The following is a 24,132-nucleotide window of genomic DNA, read 5'->3' on the forward strand; positions in this document are numbered from 1 at the left end:
CCTCCTTTCCTTCAATTCTTAAGTTTTAATAGCTTCTCCCACATTTCCGCTCAATCACAATTAAATTTTATCCATTGATCTCCCTTGGATGTGGTCTCTCTTTCTCACGCTACCTTTCCGGTGTGGAACCCTGATTAACCGCTAACCGTGATCACCATGGTAGGCGCAGAAAAGAACATCGAAAGTTGATAGAGAAGATATCCACTTGGATCGTGAACATCACGGGGACTTGCGACATGGTGGGGCAGTATGTGTGCACACGCCTACATGAACTGACTGATGGGTCTGCTCCCTGCAACTTCTGGGTCTCCAAATTGGGCACATGGCCTGAGCTTGCCCTTTACACCTTGGAGGTGCTGGCCTGCCCTGCAGCCAGTGTATTGTCTGAACGTGTGTTTAGCAAGACTGGAGGGGGTTATCACAGGTTATATTTCCCAATGTTTCGGGGTGTACCCTAATTTACAAAAATAAAAATAAATTTAAAACCAAAAAGCAGTGTAGGCTACCTCCTCCTTCTCCACCGCCGCTTCCACCTACACCGCCACATCCACTGCCTCCTCAACCTCCTACTCCATATGGACCGCATCCTCCTAGATCAAGATTATTATTTTTTATTTTTACGTATTTTATGTTATTTAAAGTCATTTCCCTATCCACATTTGTTCGCAGAGCACTTGCCATGCTCTTAACCACATTTTGATGCCATTTGCAGCCCTCTAGCCCTTTCCATGACATTTTTAGAGCCATTTTAGTGTTCAAAAGTTCGGGTCCCCATTGACTTCAATGGGGTTCGGGGTCAAGTTCGGGTACCAAACTCAAACTTTTTAGTGAAGTTTGGCCGAACCCGTCAAACCTGAACATCCAGGTGTCCGTTCAACTGTAGGGATCTCCACTGGGGGAAGCAAGTGATGATAATGTCAGTGAAGCATGGCGGTATATAAATGTGGAATATAAGTAAATAAAAATAAATGAAAGTTGTTTTAGGCGCTTGGAGTGTTCAGTTTCCGTTTAGGTTGGCTGTATTTGAAGCCAGTATGCACCATGGCTAGCTCCAGCTCAGAACTATGGCCGTTAGTGTACAAGAATTACAACATGTAACCTACTATACATGAGATCTGGGGATGTTTCCGTTTAGGTGAATTCATTGACGTGGCATTGATGTGTGTGACTCTTCAATTAGCCGATGCAGCAACAGTCCCTACAGCCTCTATAGGTGGACTTTACTGTAAAGTATTTTACCTCACTAGTGAGCTTGCTCGGATAAACTGTAGGACTCATAGGAAGCCCAATAGACTTACCCTGGTTGTTTGTAAATATGTCCATGAGTGGAGATCTTGGCCTGTCTACAAAAGCATCCACTTGGGTGACAAGAGCTTCTTTCACAGCCTTGTATCCGGAAATGACCACTACTTTCCTGGGTCCAAAATGCAGAGTAAAAACGTCCCCGTACTTCTCAGACATCTGCAAAATATAATTTTTTTCAGTGAAATGGAAATTGATCACAATCGTTTTCTATTAAAGACGCAGTCCCATCATAAAGATATCTCTACAAGTTCTTCCTGTTGCTTCATCCCTGCTACAAGTCTCCTTCCTGCTTTTCCTCTGCAGGTCCGCCATCTTTATCTGCCTTTTGTCTCTACTGTATTCATTAAAAATGGCTGCTGCTCTTTCAAAATCCCTTCCCTATGAGTCGCATAATTCTGTGGTCCTAACGGAGAGAGTGTAAATAAGGCGGGGGGTTTCCACCCTTAATCCTTCTCCTGGCAGTCTGTATTTTCATTGCCCTGACAAGACCTTATGATGTCACTTGGTCATGTGACCCCTGTTTTCAGACTTACGAACATCAAAACACATATTTTATTAAATGATTATGTTTAGTTTAATTTCCTAATATATAGAGGCTTATAGAATAGGCAACCTAGATCTATGGATTTGCTGGTTAGTCTAACCCATGTGACTTGATCTGGTCACATGACCTTGCAGCTTAGTGATTCTAAGCCTTCTATGCTGGTGGGGAGGAGGAGGCTGTGGGGTGCCGTAGTGGGAGGAGTGAAAAACTGCTCAGGGGTGGAGATACGGCGCATGACAAGTTGCCTTCGGACTCTGCTTGTAGTATGGATCTGCACAGTAAGGGGAGAAGCCGTCTTCCTAGGGAAGGCATAAGTGTGAGGACAGAATGGTTAGTCCTATCTAAGGCACATGATGCAGTAACTGAAAATGAAGATGGAAGTTTCTGCATAAACTAAGCTTATAAAAATGTAATATCTTAATATCTATTTGAAATGCAAAAAAAACCAAAAAATGTGGGAGTGAAGAAAAAGAATCCAGTGGCTCTAAAACAAGGCCAATAAGGATGCACTTACACCATCATGCAGTACATGCGAAAAACTGTTATATCGTTCACATAAGTTTCTATGGCCTGCAGTGTTCTCTGCTCTGCACTGCTGAGTGGCAATCACCAAAAAATAGCTTATTTAATATCCAAGTCATGTCTAAAGACTGGTATAAGTAGTCGAACAATGACTTATAGGATGGCCGCCTTACATCTGGTGGCTTTAGAGGCAGATCTTGTTAAGAGCTCATTTGCACAGGAGCATGTATGGCCTATAAGTCTCCTCACGCTGATTAAGGCGCTCTCTCCCAAGTAGAGATAGTACCCCACAAAATCCTGACCGAGGCCTCTTACCCAGTTAAGCCAGTCCTCTCTGCTCTGCACCGCTGAGGAGCAATTACCCCAAAACAGCTGTTTGCAGATGAGATGCTGGCTTATTTATTATCCAAGTCATGTCTCAAGGCCTAACATTGACTTGTAGGATAGTTACCTTACATTAGATGGGATCAGAGGCAGAGCTTGCTAAGAGTTAATTTGTATCCCTTCTTTATAGCCTACAGTAGCAGACTTACATGGTTATTCCAGGATTTTGCTAGCTTTTTAATGGCTTTTCGTTCAAACACCTAGCCTATTAGCCCTGGCCCTGGAACTCTACGGCTCTGATCACTGTACAGTGGATGGAGCTGGTTGCATTGAAGTGAATGGGAGCAGCGCTGCAGTATCCAGCTCCGTCCACTGCACAATACACAGAACTGTGTAACTCCAGAGCCAACTTTACATAGATGTCAGCAAGAAGCAGGTGACAGTTTCCCTTTAATTTGTAGTTTGCTGTCACTCACCAATCCCATACAGGTGCAGAAATGCGAGTCAATAAGAAGTCTCCCCAGTTCTACATCTCACAACATACAGTATCATGGAAAAGGCAAGGATGAAGCTGCAGCTGCATCCCCCTCCTCCCTGTCTCCTATTTATTGTAATACATCAGGATACATTTTATGAGGGCACCGATGTGGAAAAACAGAACTGAAGCTGGTGGAAGGTGAGGAAATTCAAAGTTTAATGATTGCAAAGTTTCATATAATCACATAAACTATAGATCCGTACTCCATACCCCACAGGGTTCTTATCTACCTGTTCTCTGATCCAGTGCAAATGTATCTTTATATTAACAAATAATCAACAGTCTGATGAAACTCACTAAAGCTTGTGATGAAAGTTTAATATGAATCAGCAGAGTTTCTAAGCTTTTGGCTTCAGATCAATTTTTGTAGAGTTGAATTCAGTTCACGAGTGTAAACAGGGATAATGATGAAGAATTATGGATTCCTATCCAACGTCTGTGTTCTTTGCTTTGGCAAACCTTTCAGATGTTAACTGTTAATAATTCTCCAAAGTCGACAATCTTTTCTAGACTGAGGGTCACATTGCCAGATAGAACTAATTCCATGGTCCACAATAAAACTTAAAATGGTATTACCATCTGAGATATTTATGGTATATCAAGATAGTGTATATGTCTGATAGGTGCCAGTCCACATCCAGGACTCCTAGCTATAAGGAGAAGGGGCCCCCATTTCCTCTCTTCACTCTCCAGAAAGGAGAGACTGTGCTTGCATCTGCTCTCTCAATTGTATTTTAGGTAAATTAAAGGGGTCCTCTCCCTTCAGCAGATAGCATTTATCATGTAGACAATGGTAATACAAGCACTAACTAATGTATTGTGATTATTAGGGTTGAGCGAGTCGGGTTCAGATTGCTATATCCAAACCCAATTATTTAAAAAAAACATTGTTAATAATATTGGCTCCTTCCTACTGTAAAATGTATTGCCTCCGCGGAGGTCTTTCCGAAGTTTGAGCAAATATTGGGAGGTTTACTTTGTCTCGCCTCTATCACATGTCACTTTGTTTATTCACATAAATTACTGTATTACTGTACTGTAAGCTGAACTCGGCTTCAGGCCTCACTAACAAAGCCGTGTTCAGCTTCGTATTTTGATACAGTCATTTATGAGAATAAAGGACATGACACGCGTTAGAAGCGAGACAATATTTGCTGAAACTTCGAAAAGACCTCCATGGAGGCTATTCATTTTAAAGTAGGACGGAGACAATATTCTGAACATAGTTTTCAAAAGAATACGGTGCTTGCAAACTATAGGAAAAAGTACCAGCCTATGTGCGCTCCCACAGTCACAGCCACCAGAAAGGCCAGCGTTTTTTCCTATACTGTGCAAGCTCAACCACCACTCATGAATTGCAGGCTGGTTTTTACCATGAAAATGAGCCGCGTATAATGTGATGGAATAATAAATCAAGCCAGCAAAGGAAGCAATATAGATAATAGCAATACATTAATAAGTGGCTTGTATTAACTTTCTCTACATGAAAAATGCCACTGGCTGAATTAAGACAACTCTTTTAGAACCCCTACCCTTAGTGTTAGAGGAGTGTTGTCACCGGCACTTCTGTGAGAAGGTCTGTTAGATGTTCTTCTCTACCTGCATGACGTTCTTTGTTTTGGTTTCACTTTGTCATCTCCTTTCCTTCTCCCAGCTGTCACCTATTTACACTAATTGTCTCCCTTTATATTCCCTTCCATACTGCCTCACTTTGCGGTTTATACTTCTTCCTGGATGGCGACTGTGTGCCTTTTTCTCAAGGAAACTCTCCTCTGCAGAGAGAAATTACGATGTGGGAGTTGTTGGCCATCAAATTAGCTTTTGAGGAATGGCTCCATTTGTTAGAGGGAGCCAGACACCCTATTACCGTGTTTACAGACCATAAGAATCTGGCCTACTTGGAATCGGCCAAGCGTCTGAACCCGAGACAGGCCAGATGGTCTTTGTTCTTTTCTAGGTTTGATTTTGTTGTTACGCTCCACCCTGGGGTTAAAAATGTGAAGGGGGATGCCCTGTCACGTTGTTTTTCGGGATGGGGGAACTTTGAAGACCCGGGTCCCATTTTGGCTGAAGGAGTGGTCGTCTCTGCTCTTTATCCTGATTTGGAGGCAGAGGTTCAGGCAGCCCAGGCAGAGGCTCCTGATCTTTGTTCCCCTGGGAGGTTGTTTGTGCCTCTCGCTTTACGACACAAGGTTTTTAAGGAGCTCTACGATACTGTCCTTGCTGGGCACCCGGGGAGCAGAGCCACAGTGGATCTCATTGCTCGGAGATTCTGGTGGCCGGCTCTTCATAAGATGGTTGAGGGTGTTGTGGTAGCCTGCGAGGCCTGCGCTCGTGCCAAGGTCCCTCATTCACGGCCATCGGGTTCTCTCCTCCCGTTACCCATTCCTTCCCGTCCTTAGACGCATCTGTCCATGGACTTCATTATGGACCTGCCATGTTCCTCAGGGAAGACTGTGATTCTGGTAGTAGTGGACCATGTTAGCAAAATGGCGCATTTCATTTCCTTTCCTGGGTTACCCAATGCTAAGACACTGGCGCAAGCATCTGTTGATCACATTGTTAAATTGCATGGCATTCCTTCAGACATCGTTTCTGATAGGGGCACGCAATTTGTTTCCAGATTGTGGAAGGCCTGCTGTTCTCGCTTGGGGGTTCGGTTGTTGTTCTCTTCTGCTTTTCACCCGCAGTCGAATGGTCAGACCGAACGCGTCAATCAGAATCTGGAGCCATATCTTCGCTGTTTTGTGGTGGAGAATCAGGAGGATTGGTGTTCTTTTTTGTCCCTTGCTGAGTTTGCTTTAAATAACCATCGCCAGGAGTCCTTTGATAAGTCACCATTTTTTGGTGCATATGTGTTTCATCCGCAGTTTGGGACATTCTCTGGAGAGGGGTCTTCTGGTTTACCCGATGAGGAGAGATTTTCCTCGTCTTTGTCATTTATTTGGCAAAATATTCAGGGTAATCTGAAGAGGATGAGTGAGAGATATAAGCGTGTGGCGGATAAGAGACATATGCCTGGTTCAGACCTCAATGTGGGTGATCTGGTGTGGTTGTCTACAAAGAATATCAAACTGAAGGTTCCCTCCTGGAAGTTGGGTCCTAAGTTTATTGGGCCTTACAAGATCTGGTCCGTTATCAATCCCGTTGCCTTCCTTCTTGATCTTCCTCAGACTTGGAAGATCCATAATGTTTTTGACAGGTTCCTATTAAAACCTTATGTCCAACCCACTGTACCCTCCTCTTTGCCTCCTCCTCTGATTGTTGTTGATGGTAATCTTGAATTTCAGGTATCTAGGATTGTGGATTCTCGTCTTGTCCGCGGTTCTCTTCAGTACCTTGTTCAGTGGGAGGGTTATGGTCCTGAGGAGAGGATGTGGGTCCCAGTGGCGGACATTAAGGCCACTCGTCTTATCAGGGCTTTCCATAGGTCTCATCCTGAGAAGGTGGGCTCTGAGTGTCCGGAGTCCACCCATAGAGGGAGGGGTACTGTAACCGCCACTTCTGTGATAAAGTTTATTAGATGTTCTTCTCTACCTGCATGATGTTCTTTGTTTTGGTTTCACTTTGTCATCTCCTTTCCTTCTCCCAGCTGTCACCTATTTACACTAATTGTCTCCCTTTATATTCCCTTCCATACTGCCTCACTTTGCGGTTTATACTTCTTCTTCCTGGATTGTGTTCACTGCTGGAGGCTGCTTCTGCTGATTCCTCAGATAAGTCTGTTTCCTTTATTTGTGTTTCCTTGCTGGCTTGATTCTAGGTGACCCTGACTCCGTCCGTATTAAGTGCAGGGAGCCGGTGGTTGGGTCCCCTCACTATTATAGGGTTTTCAGGGGTTACATAGTATTAGGTACGTGGACATGCAATCGTCTACCATAAAGACCTTTGCATGGGCATAGCAGGGAGAGCTCTAGGGGTTTTTATAGGGCTCACTCATATGCTCCTTAGTTTGGGATCAAGCCAGTCAGATGTTTATTTATAACTTCCAGCTTTCTGCAGCACCATCCGTGACAAGTGTAAGATGGATAAAAACAGCCTTGACTTGAAACCTTGTGGTTGGAGTGAGAGTCAGAATCTGAGACAGAGAGGCACAGGAGCAGAAACACAGAGTGATTTGAAAGATGTGGTGGGAGAGAAAACCAGCATGATTCCCATAGGTGGCTAGCTAGTAGGGATGAGCGAACTCGAACTGTATAGTTCGGGTTCGTACCGAATTTTGGGGTGTCCGTGACACGGACCCGAACCCGGACATTTTCGTAAAAGTCCGGGTTCGGGTTCGGTGTTCGTCGCTTTCTTGGCGCTTTTGTGACGCTTTCTTGGCGCTTTTTGAAAGGCTGCAAAGCAGCCAATCAACAAGCGTCATACTACTTGCCCCAAGAGGCCATCACAGCCATGCCTACTATTGGCATGGCTGTGATTGGCTAGAGCACCATGTGACCCAGCCTCTATTTAAGCTGGAGTCACATAGCGCCGCCCGTCACTCTGCTCTGATTAGCGTAGGGAGAGGTTGCGGCTGCGACAGTAGGGCGAGATTAGGCTGATTAACTCCTCCAAAGGACTTGATTAACTGATCGATCTGCAGCTGTGGATCATTGAGCTGCTGATCCTCAATTGCTCACTGTTTTTAGGCTGCCCAGACCGTTTGTCAGTCACATTTTTCTGGGGTGATCGGCGGCCATTTTGTGTCTTGTGGTGCGCCAGCACAAGCTGCGACCAAGTGCATTTAACCCTCAATGGTGTGGTTGTTTTTTGGCTAAAGCCTACATCAGGGTGAAGCTGTCACACCAAGTGCATTTAACCAGCAATAGTCTGTTTATTTTTTGGCCATATACTACATCAGGGGCAAGCTGCGCCTGTCACCAAGTGCATTTAACCCTCAATGGTGCGTTTGTTTTTTGGCTAAAGCCTACATCAGGGTGAAGCTGTCACACCAAGTGCATTTAACCAGCAATAGTCTGTTTATTTTTTGGCCATATACTACATCAGGGGCAAGCTGCGCCTGTCACCAAGTGCATTTAACCCTCAATGGTGCGTTTGTTTTTTGGCTAAAGCCTACATCAGGGTGAAGCTGTCACACCAAGTGCATTTAACCAGCAATAGTCTGTTTATTTTTTGGCCATATACTACATCAGGGGCAAGCTGCGCCCGTCACCAAGTGCATTTAACCCTCAGTAGTGTGGTTGGTCAAGCTATCACACCAAGTGCATTTAACCAGCAATAGTCTGTTCATTTTTTGGCCATATACTACATCAGGGGCAAGCTGCGCCCGTCACCAAGTGCATTTAACCCTCAGTAGTGTGGTTGGTCAAGCTGTGACACCAAGTGCATTTAACCAGCAATAGTCTGTTCATTTTTTGGCCATATACTACATCAGGGGCAAGCTGCGCCCGTCACCAAGTGCATTTAACCAGCAATAGTGTGGTTATTTTTTGGCCATATCCCAGTCTAATTCTGTCACTAAATCCATACCGGTCACCCAGCGCCTAAATACTAGGCCTCAAATTTATATCCCGCTAAATCTCTCGTTACCGCTGTCCTGTTGTGGCTGGGAAAGTTATTTAGTGTCCGTCAAAGCACATTTTTTGTTCTGGGTTGAAATACAATTCCCAATTTAGCAATTTCATAATTTAGTGGTTTCTGCTATATCAGAGCTATTTGAAATCTATCCCTAAAAGGGTATATAATATTCAAGGTGCACATAGGGTCATTCAGAATAACTTCACACACACCCGCTACTGTGTATTTCCAAGTCTAATTCTGTCACTAAATCCATACCGGTCACCCAGCGCCTAAATACTAGGCCTCAAATTTATATCCCGCTAAATCTCTCGTTACCGCTGTCCTGTTGTGGCTGGGAAAGTTATTTAGTGTCCGTCAAAGCACATTTTTTGTTCTGGGTTGAAATACAATTCCCAATTTAGCAATTTAAAAATTTAGTGGTTTCTGCTATATCAGAGCTATTTGAAATCTATCCCTAAAAGGGTAGATCATATTGAAGGTGCACATAGGGTCATTCAGAATAACTTCACACACACGCTACTGTGCATTTCCAAGTCTAATTCTGTCACTAAACCCATACCTGTCACCCAGCGCCTAAATACTAGGCCTCAAATTTATATCCCGCTAAATCTCTCGTTACCGCTGTCCTGTTGTGGCTGGGAAAGTTATTTAGTGTCCGTCAAAGCACATTTTTTGTTCTGGGTTGAAATACAATTCCCAATTTAGCAATTTCATAATTTAGTGGTTTCTGCTATATCAGAGCTATTTGAAATCTATCCCTAAAAGGGTAGATCATATTGAAGGTGCACATAGGGTCATTCAGAATAACTTCACACACACGCTACTGTGCATATCCCAGTCTAATTCTGTCACTAAATCCATACCGGTCACCCAGCGCCTAAATACTAGGCCTCAAATTTATATCCCGCTGAATTTGAATACAATACATTGGGCCAAATAATATTTTTGTTGTTGTGGTGAACGATAACAATGAGGAAAACATCTAGTAAGGGACGCGGACGTGGACATGGTCGTGGTGGTGTTAGTGGACCCTCTGGTGCTGGGAGAGGACGTGGCCGTTCTGCCACATCCACACGTCCTAGTGTACCAACTACCTCAGGTCCCAGTAGCCGCCAGAATTTACAGCGATATATGGTGGGGCCCAATGCCGTTCTAAGGATGGTAAGGCCTGAGCAGGTACAGGCATTAGTCAATTGGGTGGCCGACAGTGGATCCAGCACGTTCACATTATCTCCCACCCAGTCTTCTGCAGAAAGCGCACAGATGGCGCCTGAAAACCAACCCCATCAGTCTGTCACATCACCCCCATGCATACCAGGGAAACTGTCTCAGCCTCAAGTTATGCAGCAGTCTCTTATGCTGTTTGAAGACTCCGCTGGCAGGGTTTCCCAAGGGCATCCACCTAGCCCTTCCCCAGCGGTGAAAGACATAGAATGCACTGACGCACAACCACTTATGTTTCCTGATGATGAGGACATGGGAATACCACCTCAGCATGTCTCTGATGATGACGAAACACAGGTGCCAACTGCTGCGTCTTTCTGCAGTGTGCAGACTGAACAGGAGGTCAGGGATCAAGACTGGGTGGAAGACGATGCAGGGGACGATGAGGTCCTAGACCCCACATGGAATGAAGGTCGTGCCACTGACTTTCACAGTTCGGAGGAAGAGGCAGTGGTGAGACCGAGCCAACAGCGTAGCAAAAGAGGGAGCAGTGGGCAAAAGCAGAACACCCGCCGCCAAGAGACTCCGCCTGCTACTGACCGCCGCCATCTGGGACCGAGCACCCCAAAGGCAGCTTCAAGGAGTTCCCTGGCATGGCACTTCTTCAAACAATGTGCTGACGACAAGACCCGAGTGGTTTGCACGCTGTGCCATCAGAGCCTTAAGCGAGGCATTAACGTTCTGAACCTGAGCACAACCTGCATGACCAGGCACCTGCATGCAAAGCATGAACTGCAGTGGAGTAAACACCTTAAAACCAAGGAAGTCACTCAGGCTCCCCCTGCTACCTCTTCTGCTGCTGCCGCCTCGGCCTCTTCTGCTGCTGCCGCCTCGGCCTCTTCCTCCGCCTCTGGAGGAACGTTGGCACCTGCCGCCCAGCAAACAGGGGATGTACCACCAACACCACCACCACCACCTCCGTCACCAAGCGTCTCAACCATGTCACACGCCAGCGTTCAGCTCTCCATCTCACAAACATTTGAGAGAAAGCGTAAATTCCCACCTAGCCACCCTCGATCCCTGGCCCTGAATGCCAGCATTTCTAAACTACTGGCCTATGAAATGCTGTCATTTAGGCTGGTGGACACAGACAGCTTCAAACAGCTCATGTCGCTTGCTGTCCCACAGTATGTTGTTCCCAGCCGCCACTACTTCTCCAAAAGAGCCGTGCCTTCCCTGCACAACCAAGTATCCGATAAAATCAAGTGTGCACTGCGCAACGCCATCTGTAGCAAGGTCCACCTAACCACAGATACGTGGACCAGTAAGCACGGCCAGGGACGCTATATCTCCCTAACTGCACACTGGGTAAATGTAGTGGCAGCTGGGCCCCAGGCGGAGAGCTGTTTGGCGCACGTCCTTCCGCCGCCAAGGATCGCAGGGCAACATTCTTTGCCTCCTGTTGCCACCTCCTCCTTCTCGGCTTCCTCCTCCTCTTCTTCCACCTGCTCATCCAGTCAGCCACACACCTTCACCACCAACTTCAGCACAGCCCGGGGTAAACGTCAGCAGGCCATTCTGAAACTCATCTGTTTGGGGGACAGGCCCCACACCGCACAGGAGTTGTGGCGGGGTATAGAACAACAGACCGACGAGTGGTTGCTGCCGGTGAGCCTCAAGCCCGGCCTGGTGGTGTGCGATAATGGGCGAAATCCCGTTGCAGCTCTGGGACTAGCCAATTTGACGCACATCCCTTGCTTGGCGCATGTGCTGAATTTGGTGGTGCAGAAGTTCATTCACAACTACCCCGACATGTCAGAGCTGCTGCATAAAGTGCGGGCCGTCTGTTCGCGCTTCCGGCGTTCACATCCTGCTGCTGCTCGCCTGTCTGCGCTACAGCGTAACTTCGGCCTTCCCGCTCACCGCCTCATATGCGACGTGCCCACCAGGTGGAACTCCACCTTGCACATGCTGGACAGACTGTGCGAGCAGCAGCAGGCCATAGTGGAGTTTCAGCTGCAGCACGCACGGGTCAGTCGCACTACAGAACAGCACCACTTCACCACCAATGACTGGGCCTCCATGCGAGACCTGTGTGCCCTGTTGCGCTGTTTCGAGTACTCCACCAACATGGCCAGTGGCGATGACGCCGTTATCAGCGTTACAATACCACTTCTATGTCTCCTTGAGAAAACACTTAGGGCGATGATGCAAGAGGAGGTGGCCCAGGAGGAGGAGGAGGAGGAGGAGGAAGAGGGGTCATTTTTAGCACTTTCAGGCCAGTCTCTTCGAAGTGACTCAGAGGGAGGTTTTTGGCAACAGCAGAGGCCAGGTACAAATGTGGCCAGACAGGGCCCACTACTGGAGGACGAGGAGGACGAGGATGAGGAGGAGGTGGAGGAGGATGAGGATGAAGCATGGTCACAGCGGGGTGGCACCCAACGCAGCTCGGGTCCATCACTGGTGCGTGGCTGGGGGGAAAGGCAGGACGATGACGATACGCCTCCCACAGAGGACAGCTTGTCCTTACCCCTGGGCAGCCTGGCACACATGAGCGACTACATGCTGCAGTGCCTGCGCAACGACAGCAGAGTTGCCCACATTTTAACCTGTGCGGACTACTGGGTTGCCACCCTGCTGGATCCACGCTACAAAGACAATGTGCCCACCTTACTTCCTGCACTGGAGCGTGATAGGAAGATGCGCGAGTACAAGCGCACGTTGGTAGACGCGCTACTGAGAGCATTCCCAAATGTCACAGGGGAACAAGTGGAAGCCCAAGGCCAAGGCAGAGGAGGAGCAAGAGGTCGCCAAGGCAGCTGTGTCACGGCCAGCTCCTCTGAGGGCAGGGTTAGCATGGCAGAGATGTGGAAAACTTTTGTCAACACGCCACAGCTAACTGCACCACCACCTGATACGCAACGTGTTAGCAGGAGGCAACATTTCACTAACATGGTGGAACAGTACATGTGCACACCCCTCCACGTACTGACTGATGGTTCGGCCCCATTCAACTTCTGGGTCTCTAAATTGTCCACGTGGCCAGAGCTAGCCTTTTATGCCTTGGAGGTGCTGGCCTGCCCGGCGGCCAGCGTTTTGTCTGAACGTGTATTCAGCACGGCAGGGGGCGTCATTACAGACAAACGCAGCCGCCTGTCTACAGCCAATGTGGACAAGCTGACGTTCATAAAAATGAACCAGGCATGGATCCCACAGGATCTGTCCGTCCCTTGTCCAGATTAGACATTAACTACCTCCCCTTAACCATATATTATTGGACTCCAGGGCACTTCCTCATTCAATCCTATTTGTATTTTCATTTTACCATTATATTGCGAGGCTACCCAAAGTTGAATGAACCTCTCCTCTGTCTGGGTGCCGGGGCCTAAATATATGCCAATGGACTGTTGCAGTGGTGGGTGACGTGAAGCCTGATTCTCTGCTATGACATGCAGACTGATTCTCTACTGACATGAAGCCAGATTGTCTGTTACGGGACCTCTCTCCTCTGCCTGTGTGCTGGGCCTAAATATATGCCAATGGACTGTTGCAGTGGTGGCTGACGTGAAGCCTCATTCTCTGCTATGACATGCAAACTAATTCTCTGCTGACATGAAGCCAGATTGTCTGTTACGGGACCTCTCTCCTCTGCCTGTGTGTGTGCTGGGCCTAAATATATGCCAATGGACTGTTGCAGTGGTGGCTGACGTGAAGCCTCATTCTCTGCTATGACATGCAGACTAATTCTCTGCTGACATGAAGCCAGATTCTCTGTTACGGGACCTCTCTCCTCTGCCTGGGTGCTGGGCCTAAATATATGCCAATGGACTGTTGCAGTGGTGGCTGACGTGAAGCCTCATTCTCTGCTATGACATGCAGACTAATTCTCTGCTGACATGAAGCCAGATTGTCTGTTACGGGACCTCTCTCCTCTGCCTGTGTGCTGGGCCTAAATATATGCCAATGGACTGTTGCAGTGGTGGCTGACGTGAAGCCTCATTCTCTGCTATGACATGAAGACTGATTCTCTGCTGACATGAAGCCAGATTGTCTGTTACGGGACCTCCCTCCTCTGCCTGTGTGTGTGCTGGGCCTAAATATATGCCAATGGACTGTTGCAGTGGTGGCTGACGTGAAGCCTCATTCTCTGCTATGACATGAAGACTGATTCTCTGCTGACATGAAGCCAGATTGTCTGTTACGGGACCTCCCTCCTCTGCCTGGGTGCTGGGCCTAAATATATGCCAATGGACTGTTGCAGTGGTGGGTGACGTGAAGCCTCATTCTCTGCTATGACATGCAGAATGATTCTCTGCTGACATGAAGCCAGATTGTCTGTTACGGGACCTCCCTTCTCTGCCTGGGTGCTGGGCCTAAATATATGCCAATGGACTGTTGCAGTGGTGGCTGACGTGAAGCCTCATTCTCTGCTATGACATGCAGACTAATTCTCTGCTGACATGAAGCCAGATTCTCTGTTACGGGACCTCTCTCCTCTGCCTGGGTTCCGGGGCCTAAATATCTGAGAATGGACTGTTCCAGTGGTTGGTGACGTGAAGCCAGATTCTCTGCTATGGGACCTCTCTCCAATTGATTTTGGTTAATTTTTATTTATTTAATTTTTATTTTAATTCATTTCCCTATCCACATTTGTTTGCAGGGGATTTACCTACATGTTGCTGCCTTTTGCAGCCCTCTAGCTCTTTCCTGGGCTGTTTTACAACCTTTTTAGTGCCGAAAAGTTCGGGTCCCCATTGACTTCAATGGGGTTCGGGTTCGGGACGAAGTTCGGATCGGGTTCGGATCCCGAACCCGAACATTTCCGGGAAGTTCGGCCGAACTTCTCGAACCCGAACATCCAGGTGTTCGCTCAACTCTACTAGCTAGCAGTAGAGGTAAGTGGCAGTAGCCATAAATGTGCAGCTTTAACACGTTGAGATTCTGCGTCACTCACTGTACATGAGGTGATGTGTCTGCAATGTCAGGAGCAGGGACTGGAAGCAAAGGTTATGAGAAGATGCACGTGACACATGTGAATCCTGTACACAGAAGCAGTATTATAAGGGCCTGCAGATAAGGCAACATGAACTGGTCGCCAACTGTGTCCTGCTCAGTCTAGTGAGCAAGGCCAGTGTAGAAAGGGAGAACACGAGTTGTAGTTGCATTACAGAGCCTGACCACAACCTGATGATCAGCTGGATAACAGAGGAGATGGCTGCAAAGCTGATCAGTGAGCTATTAGCACAAGCACTGGCTGGAAACCCAGACTGAGTCTGAGCCAGTCAGCTAAAAGATCACCTGGTGTAGCTGCGGAATTACAATGCATAGGAATGTATGGACTGTCTTAGATTGTTGTGGTTGTCAACTGCTTATCATTTGCAGAATTAAAAACATCCACATTTTGTGCTGGCAGCAGTTGTCATTTTGTTTGTAGCTTTATCTTGCTCTTAAGTTGGTTCATTGCACCACCTTCCCCTCACAGTTTTTTCTTTTTTACTGTGTGGTGGCACTAAGAGGGATCAGTACTGTCTGGGGGCACTTAGAGGGGGTCATTGGTGTGAGGGGGAATAAGGGGGCATAACTACTGTGTGGTGGCACTAAGAGGGAGCACTACTGCAGGGTGGATAGTAAGTGGCACAACTGTGAGGGGGCACTAAGGGGCATAACTACAGTAGGAGGGAACAAAGTTGGAGCATTACTGTCAGGCAGGAATGATAGGGGAACAACTACTGTGTGGGGACACTAAGGAGATATTCTATTTTGAAGTGGACAAGATTACTCTGTGGGGGCACTAAGGGAACACAACTACTGTATAAGGAGAATAAGGAGGCATATCTACTTTGTGATGGCAGTAAGGGGGCCGTTATCTACATTTTCATTGCTGCCATCTAGAAGAAACCTCAGCAAGAGTGTCAATGCTCAGGGAAGTTGGGTGTATGGCAAGTCAAGGGAAATGAGCAGTTTGTGTTGCTTGTTGCCACTAACAAAGACTGTGCCCTCTCCGAAATACTTTATATCCATATTACTCCATGTAAGAATATAACCACCAAGCCAGTTGAATCATCTGAGATTGCTGTAACCACTAAACCTGTTGCATCTTGACTACAAGCTTCTTGCCCCATGGGTAGCCAGTAAATATTCTTGTTCACACTACGCCTGTGTCCAACCGTTTCCCTCTGCCATCTATGCATACCACTCAAGGGCTGGACGATATACCACATTCCACACTGCACTACTTTCTTATAGATTACCTATTATGAACTGCAGAAATGATCCCCATGGCAAAAAAGCACTGTTATATAACAACCCTCCTGAGAAATTGAAATTTAATGGTGAATGACGGAAGTGTAGAGGGAGGCTTTATGACAAGCAACGAGTCTGCCCGAGTAAGCCTTGTATGAGCTAATCATAGTGTGCCATTAAAAAGCAAGTTACTAACAACTTCAGAATGTGCCAAAAACAATAAATTGCAACTTTACATCATTATTAGGACACATGTACATCACAGAGAGGGTGCCCCAACCAGGAACACCCTCCCACACACATACACCTTTATGAGAACAGCAAAGAACTGATGCAAACAGCGGCTTGCACTCAGTGAAGCACAGACCCGTATTGTATTACATGCTAGAACACTTTTTTATAAATCCAGTTTTTAGGACTAAGTTCACCGGAACTTTCTTTTCTCTTGCCTATCTTCCATTATCAATTCATTACACCCTTATTTAATTCATCAACCCAACACGGACACACATGTTCCCACTTGAAGTGGCCATTTTGACTATGTGGCAAATACAGAATCTTACCTCCATCAGTGACTGGTGGGTGTTTTTCAGGTCCAACTGGTGGAGGTTTCCAATGAAGGGCAGAGGGGTAGGTCCGGGAGGCATCTTTGCTCTGCTCTTCTTAGATCTATTTAACCAGTAGATAAGCAAAACGATGCAAACTACAAAATATATTATCACATCGGCTCTAGTCAAAAAGTAGGTGAGAAAAGCCATAGTGAAGTCCTGAGTCTGTTCTGAACACACTGCTGTCTGGATATATGTGCACTTGGATTTTATTCTCTGAACGTATTAATCTTTACCAGGACATAAATAACTTGGATTAACTGACTGGACTGCTGCCATTTCACATGCATGTTGTGATTGTTTTGGACTGAGTTCTTCTACTCCTATTGTTGTGGCATTTCGCCTAATGACTTTTTGGCAAAGGTCTTACAATAACATAAAGCTTTATAAGGGAACATGAATTGCATGTTTTATTGTATTTGTTGCAGTATTTGTAGCTTTTCCAGAGTATAAAGTTCTCAAAGTAATGTGAGGATATGAATCGATAGCTGGCTGTATAATGATGAACATTATGTCTACGGCTTAAAATTGTCCATGACTGATGTAAAAAAGAAAATATTAAAATCGGACATCACATAATACATGACAACCTTTCTAATAAAACTAGAACCAACCCTGTAACTCACAAGGATCCAGAAATCTCTTCATTTATTGGAACTGAGCACGTGCATCCACTTCAGGGAGGTGGACACAGAAATCACACTATATATACAACTATCAATGGATACCTCAAAACGTAACTTTTAATCAAATAACAAAATAAATCCCTAGATGCTACAGATAAACATCATTCGCTGCGCCATTGGTAACCAGGAGCTAGGGATGATGGGGAGACTGGTACTGGGTCTCTTACAACTAGTCTATCCCTACAATGAATATACCCTCAGGTGGCAGTCAGAGTATCCTTGATAGAATCCCACAGCTGCCCGTGGACACCTAAAAGGCCTTCCCTGTCTCTGCTCGGCAATGGAGAATGCCCAGCTTCGTCACACTGTGGTGGAGGGCCCTGTTACCAATAAGGTATTCTTAAAGTCCCTAATTAACGTCCCAACGCGTTCCGCTGGACATCAGTCCAACTCATCAGGGGACCAATTAATTATGATCGCAGTTTCTGAGGCGAAAATCAAGTTCATGGGCTGTGCTGATAACCGTACAGACCCAAAACTGTCTCTTCCCGCTGGGTCAAAATACACCGATCAGATTAAAAAAAGGGGGAAGTGATCCACAATATACTGATCCATTCAATTAGATAAGAGTTAATACTTATCTTAGCCCCCATTTCTCGGTCCACAAGGATGCGGCTGTGTTCTGGCGTGTGGCAGCAACACTGCCACAAGTGAGGTGGCGCCTTTTAAAGACCGCCGGGAATGCCAGCACGCCTTCCTCAATGGTCAGCTGTCAGCCACGTGATCGGGTCATGTGTGCAACCCTATGACGCGCTGAGAGAGCCGACACACCTCCCTCTAGTAGTCACATGACCGCCGCGCAGCCGGGTCATGTGTAAAGCCTGGTGACGCATCAGTCATGTGACCCGAAGGGAGCGATGCCAAGGAATGCGTCCCTCCCTTCAGTATGCCGTTAGCAGAGGCAGGTAATGATGCAGTGAAGGAGGCAGAGGAACTGCAGGATAACAGTGCCCCCCCCCCCCCCTTTTCCACTAGTTCATAGAAGTTATTGCTTACTTGATAGAATAAACTGCGCTTTATTACAAATATAAATGATGCACTGTAAAGCATTTGAAGTGGCGAAAGGACAATCAGCAACGCTTATATAGACATAGAAAGCAGCTAGAAAGCAAAAAGAATATTAAATGGTCTAAAATCTCAGCGGATGGAGGTGTCAAATCATCCAGCTGGAGGCAGATAGCCATCACATCACATCAAGCCATATCTTGCATCCCCCTCGCCAACCGGCTAACAGGAGGTAGTAGGAAAGGTGCAGCAGGGTCATACTCTGCAATTATATAAAGCAGCCATATGAGAGCTGCACATTAAGGCCACCAGGTTGTACAGTTTTCAATTCGAAGATCCACCATGTCCCCCCCTCTTTTTGGGTACGGCACTAGTTCAATGCCCATGAACTTCATGCCAGAGAAGGTGCCATGGTGGTGACCTGCGACATGTTTTGCCAGGGGGGTGTCCTTACCATGTCTCCCACATGCTCACATACACGTCTTCTAAGTTCACGAGTGTTCTTGTCCACATACTCAAGACCACATGTATACGTAGCTTTATATATAACACCTCTCGTTCAACAGTTAATAAACTGTCTGATGGTATACCGTCTCTGGATGACATTGCTCGGAATTCACGGCCCTAGGTGACATAGTCGCATGCCACACAGCCACTACAGCTGTAGCAGCCCCACACTGGGTGTAGCCAACTCAGTCCTTAATTTCTGGTGGAATCATAAAAATGACTATGTACCAGCCGATCACACAGGCTACTTCCTTTACGGTAAGTAATCTGTGGGGTGCTCGTAATCACATCCTAGATATCGGCATCTAGCTGTAATATCTCCCAGTGTTTTGAGATCACCTTTTTGATCTCATTGGCTGCTCTGTCATAAGTGGTAATAAGGGGTATTGGATTAGTGGCTTCCCGCCGAGGCGGGAGCTGCAAGGGTTCTGTTTTGTTACTTTTTAATGCTTTCTGATAAGCCTTTATTAAGGTCAAAACAGGATACCCTCAGTCTTTTGCCTGTCGTTTGAAATCGGCATGGGACGAGCAGTTCCTCCTTATCCTTAGATATTGGCCCACTGGTATCCCCCGCTTCAGTGGCTCAGGGTGGTGACTGTCCAACCTCAGGAGGGAATTTGTTGCTGTAGGTTTTCTATATGTTTTTGTGTGAACCTCACCCCCTGATCCTTTTGTAATCTCAATATCAAGGTAGGGCAGAGTGTTGTCTCCTAATTCAAAAGAAAACCGTAGGCCAAGGTCATTTTCATTAATCAACTGTAAGAACTGTTCAAAACCTTTTTTGTCCCTCTCCACACCACAAACACATCATCTATGTACCTTGCCAGCATGACAACGTCCTCTGTCAGGGGGATGGATGGGTCCCCAAAGACAAGGTTCATTTTCCACCAGCCCAGGAACAGGTTGGCTTACGATGGGGCGCAAGGACTCCCCATCGCCGTGCCCCTAAGCTGGTGTTAAAAAATCCTGTAAAACAGAAAGTAATTCTGAGTAAGTTTAAAATCGAGTAGATAGAGCACAAAACGGTTGTGTGCCCTGAACTGACAACCTCTAGTGTTCAGAAAGTCGCCCACTGCCCTAATCCCAAGATGGTGAGGGATAGAGGAGTATAGGGCCTCCACATCAATGGATCCCAACAATGCCTCCCCTTCAAGGACAACCCCCTCTAAACGGCCAAGCAGATCCCCGGTATCTCTCAAGTAAGATGGCAGTGTTCTCATGAAGGGTGGCAGAATAGAGTCGATGTATAACCCGGCATTTTGGCCCAGGCTGTTGTTGCCTGATACAATAGGAATCTTGTGAACCTTCGGCAAACTATAAAAAGTTGCTACTTTTTATGTTTTTATAAGTTGCAGTTTTGGGTCTGTACGGTTATCAGCACAGCCCATCAACTTGATTTTTGCCTCAGAAACTGGGATCATAATTAATTGGTCCCCTGATGAGTTGGACTGATGTCCAACAAAACGCGTTGAGACATTAAATTAGGGACTTTAGGAATACCTTATTGGTAACAGGGCCCTCCGCCACAGTGTGACGAAGCTGGGCAGTCTCCATTGCCGCGCAGGGACAGGGAGGGCCTTTTAGGTGTCCACGGGCAGCTCTGGGATTCTATCAAGGATACTCTGACTGCCACCTGAGGGTATATTTATTGTAGGGATAGACTAGTTGTAAGAGACCCAGTACCAGTCTCCCCATCATCCCTAGCTCCTGGTTACCAATGGCGCAGCGAATTGTGTTTATCTGTAGCATCTAGGGATTTTTTTATTTGATTAAAAGTTACGTTTTAAATAAATAAAAAAGTGCACCATGCATGCGAGGCCGCCTTCCATTCTATGGTTGTGCCGAAAATAGTCAAGTGCTTGCTCGGCTATTTCCGGAAGTTCCATAGAAGGGAATGATATGGTGGCTGTCCTTTAATTTTTTATACTGGCACTTTTTCTGCTCGGAAAACCAAGCACAGAATAGCTGGTTGGTGGGGGTGCTGGGTGGTGGTCCTCCACCAATCAGATACTAATGACCTTTCCTGAGGATAGGCATTCTTTGCTTCTTTAAAGGGATTAAGACTACTGAAGGCATTGTTGAATTTTAGGTGTGTCTGTGATTACATGTGGACGGGGGCACAAAGGATTCCTTTAGTTTTCGGCAGCTCCAAGTCTTATCTTTGTTTTCCTTGTTACAGATTGTTTCAGGAGCGGTTTCTAACTTGTTGCAGCTTTTGTATTAGCTCTGTGTCTAATATTGACCTGCAATGTGCTGAGTTTCTATGAGTTTCTACGGTCAACCATTTGAAGCTGTAGTCATACATCATTGAGAGTCGAGGTGCTCCAGATAGTCACTTCAATCTTAACTTTTCAACTGCCACAAACACTCATCCATAAGAGGAAGTCATCATTTGGTCATAGGTTATCTCAGGGTTCCCTGACCACAAACAATGTAAAAGTAAAATCCAGATATTTCCTTTAATTATGCCTACACAGATTTTGTGACATACAATTGATATCCACTCCCAGGTACTGGTAATTGATGGTGAAGCATACCAACAGATCATCAGTTCTACACAAGTATTCTACAGGCTATATAAGTGATTTCCAATGATTTACTGGTGTCAACAATGTTCCCTTCTCCATCTTGTCCACACCACCATAAAGACTCATTTCAGCCAATGACATACGTATATCTGCAGAGTTTAACACACAGATATTTCTGGCTTATTTTTCAGTATCCTCCACAACTCCCCACCCGTCATTTATTGTATAGTGCCTCAGATGGTAATAGTGTCCTAAACAGTAATAATACCCTAGTTTGTCCCTAACAGAGTAAAACTTTTCCCTTTGTCCTCCTTTACAATAAAATGTCTGCATTTCTGCCCCATTCAGTACAATTGACCAGGGACGTTAATAGGTCTCATAAGATCCAGGGCTTAAGCCCCAATGAATATGGCATAATTTGCTAAGTCGACCCTCCCCTCACACCACATTTTACTGTATTTGCTATACAGCAGCACATACCTCTCACATCCAGTGCCTCCCAGGTGATGTCTCCTCTGATGTAGATTTTCTCTGTTATCATCTTCTTCATTCGTTCTGAACAACTTCTTTCTGCCGCGCCTCGTCTCTGCAGAGTTTGACACACAGACATCTTAGCTTCCTCACTTTTCCATCATCATCCCCCAACCTGGAGTCCCAACAGTGTTATCCTGCTGCTTGCTGTGCTCCCCAATAGTCCCACCAATAGTAATTCCCTTCTTGAATACCCTCATTAGTAATACTGCCCCCTACAGTGCCCCCAACAGTGATAATGCCCCCCAAGAGTGCCTTCATTAGTTGAAGAGCCCTCTAGTATTAATAATGCCCTCACAGAGCCCCAAGTAGAAATAAAGATCCCTATTGTTCCTCCAGTGGTAATAAAGCTCTCTACAGACCCCTCAGTAGTAATAAGGCCCCCCATAGTGCTCTTAGTAGAAATAAGGCTGATCTATAAGTCCCTCCTATAGAGCCCCCAGTAGTAATAAGAACGCCTAATGTCCCCTGGATTTAAAAGACTACAGTGCCCCCAGTATTTATATCGCCCCCTACTGTTATAATGCTCACCCTGAAGTGCCCACAGTATTTATAGTGCCCCCTGTAGTTATATTGCTCCCTTTAGTTCCCTCATAAAGTATAATTCCTCAGCCCCTCCACCATACAGTCCCATGTAAATAACATCACACCATCTCTCCAGCCCCCTCAAATATACAGTCCCATGCAAATAACATAACCCTCTATTTAGAGCCCCCACCAAAATACAGTCCCTTGTAAATAACATCACTTCCCTCCCTTCACCCCCTCCAATATACAGCCCCATGTAAATAACATCACCCCCTCACCGACCACCTTCAACATACAGTCCCATGTAAATAATATCACCTCCTCCCCAGCCACCTCCAACATGCAATCTCATGTAAACAACATCACCCCATAAAAATTCAGTCCCATGTAAATAACATTGCTCCCTGCCCCAGCTGCCTTCAACATTCAGTCACATGCAAATAATATCACTCCCTCCCACAGCTGTCATCAACACACAGTCCAATATAAATAACTTCACATTCGCCCACAGCTGCCTTCAACATACAGTCCCATGTAAATAACATCACTCCCTCTCACAGCTGCCTTTAACACATAGTCACATATAAATAACATTTTCCCCTCCAACATACAGTCCCATGTAAATAACATCACTCCCTCTCACAGCCGCCATCAACATACAGTCCCATGTAAATAACATCATCTCCTCCCCAGCCGCCTCCAACACACAGTCCCATGTAAATAACATCACCCTGTCCCACCCCAACCACCTCCAACATTCAGTCCCATGTAAATAACATCACTCCCTTCAGCACTAACAGTTAAATAACCACAACTCCCAGCATTACTCTGCCTCTCACGCTGAGAATCTATCCCTTCACTTACCTCTGACACACACCTCACCACAACTTCTTCCCCAGGACTTCTCTCCACTGTTGAGCGCCACCCTCTCCTGCACTGGTCACATGATGGTGACATCACTGCAGGTCCTTCTTAACTACTGCCTTCAGCACTGATCACTAGGGATGAGCAAATCGATTTTGCATGAAAGATCCGAAGTCGATTTGAATAAAACTTATTTCTAATACTGTACTGAGCAGGAGCTCCCTCCAAGACTAATATACTATTTCATGCCCCTTTCATACCCCCTCATGCCCCCTTTGCATCAATAAAAATAAAAATGCAGAAACTCACCCTAATTCTTTTCCAACAACGGACGGTGGACTTGGCCTACTTCTTCTGCCTTGCTGCCCAGGGCCCAGCACAGATGACACAATTCAGTGATGTCATTTTGCCACCTGATGTCCTCCATTTGCTTCAGGTGACAGCTTATAGCAGTCTGTCATTTTCTTTAGTAAATAGTTGGACAGGGAGCCAGGATGAAGATAGAGATAAAACTAATGTCCAGCTAAACTAATGATTGAAGATGCAAATATAGGTGAAACTGTCACTTACCCTGGTATCTGGGCAGTCATATTCGCAACTCGCAACCCCTGAAACCCCTATCACCACTGAACCTAGTTAAAAAAACTAATATTTTTTCCCTACTAGAACTTTATTACATAACACCACTAGTGTTGAGCGAGCATGCTCGGCC

The 24,132-nt window shown here is 46.2% G+C and overlaps 1 protein-coding gene across 1 annotated transcript in view; it reads right to left on the reverse strand.

Annotated features, from left to right (window-relative positions):
• LOC122945234 (cytochrome P450 2K1-like) overlaps positions 1-16,954 on the reverse strand; it is a 57,066-nt gene extending 40,112 nt beyond the window's left edge. Inside the window, exons 1-2 of the mRNA XM_044304233.1 lie at positions 16,727-16,954; positions 1,299-1,461 (exon numbers count right to left, since the gene is read on the reverse strand). Coding sequence (XP_044160168.1) covers positions 1,299-1,461; positions 16,727-16,921 — 358 coding nt within the window. The 5' untranslated portion in view covers positions 16,922-16,954. The remainder of the gene's footprint in view (positions 1-1,298; positions 1,462-16,726) is intronic.
• Positions 16,955-24,132: the final 7,178 nt, after the last annotated feature.

This window comes from Bufo gargarizans, chromosome 8 (assembly GCF_014858855.1).
Source record: "Bufo gargarizans isolate SCDJY-AF-19 chromosome 8, ASM1485885v1, whole genome shotgun sequence".
Taxonomy (NCBI): Eukaryota; Metazoa; Chordata; class Amphibia; order Anura; family Bufonidae; genus Bufo; species Bufo gargarizans.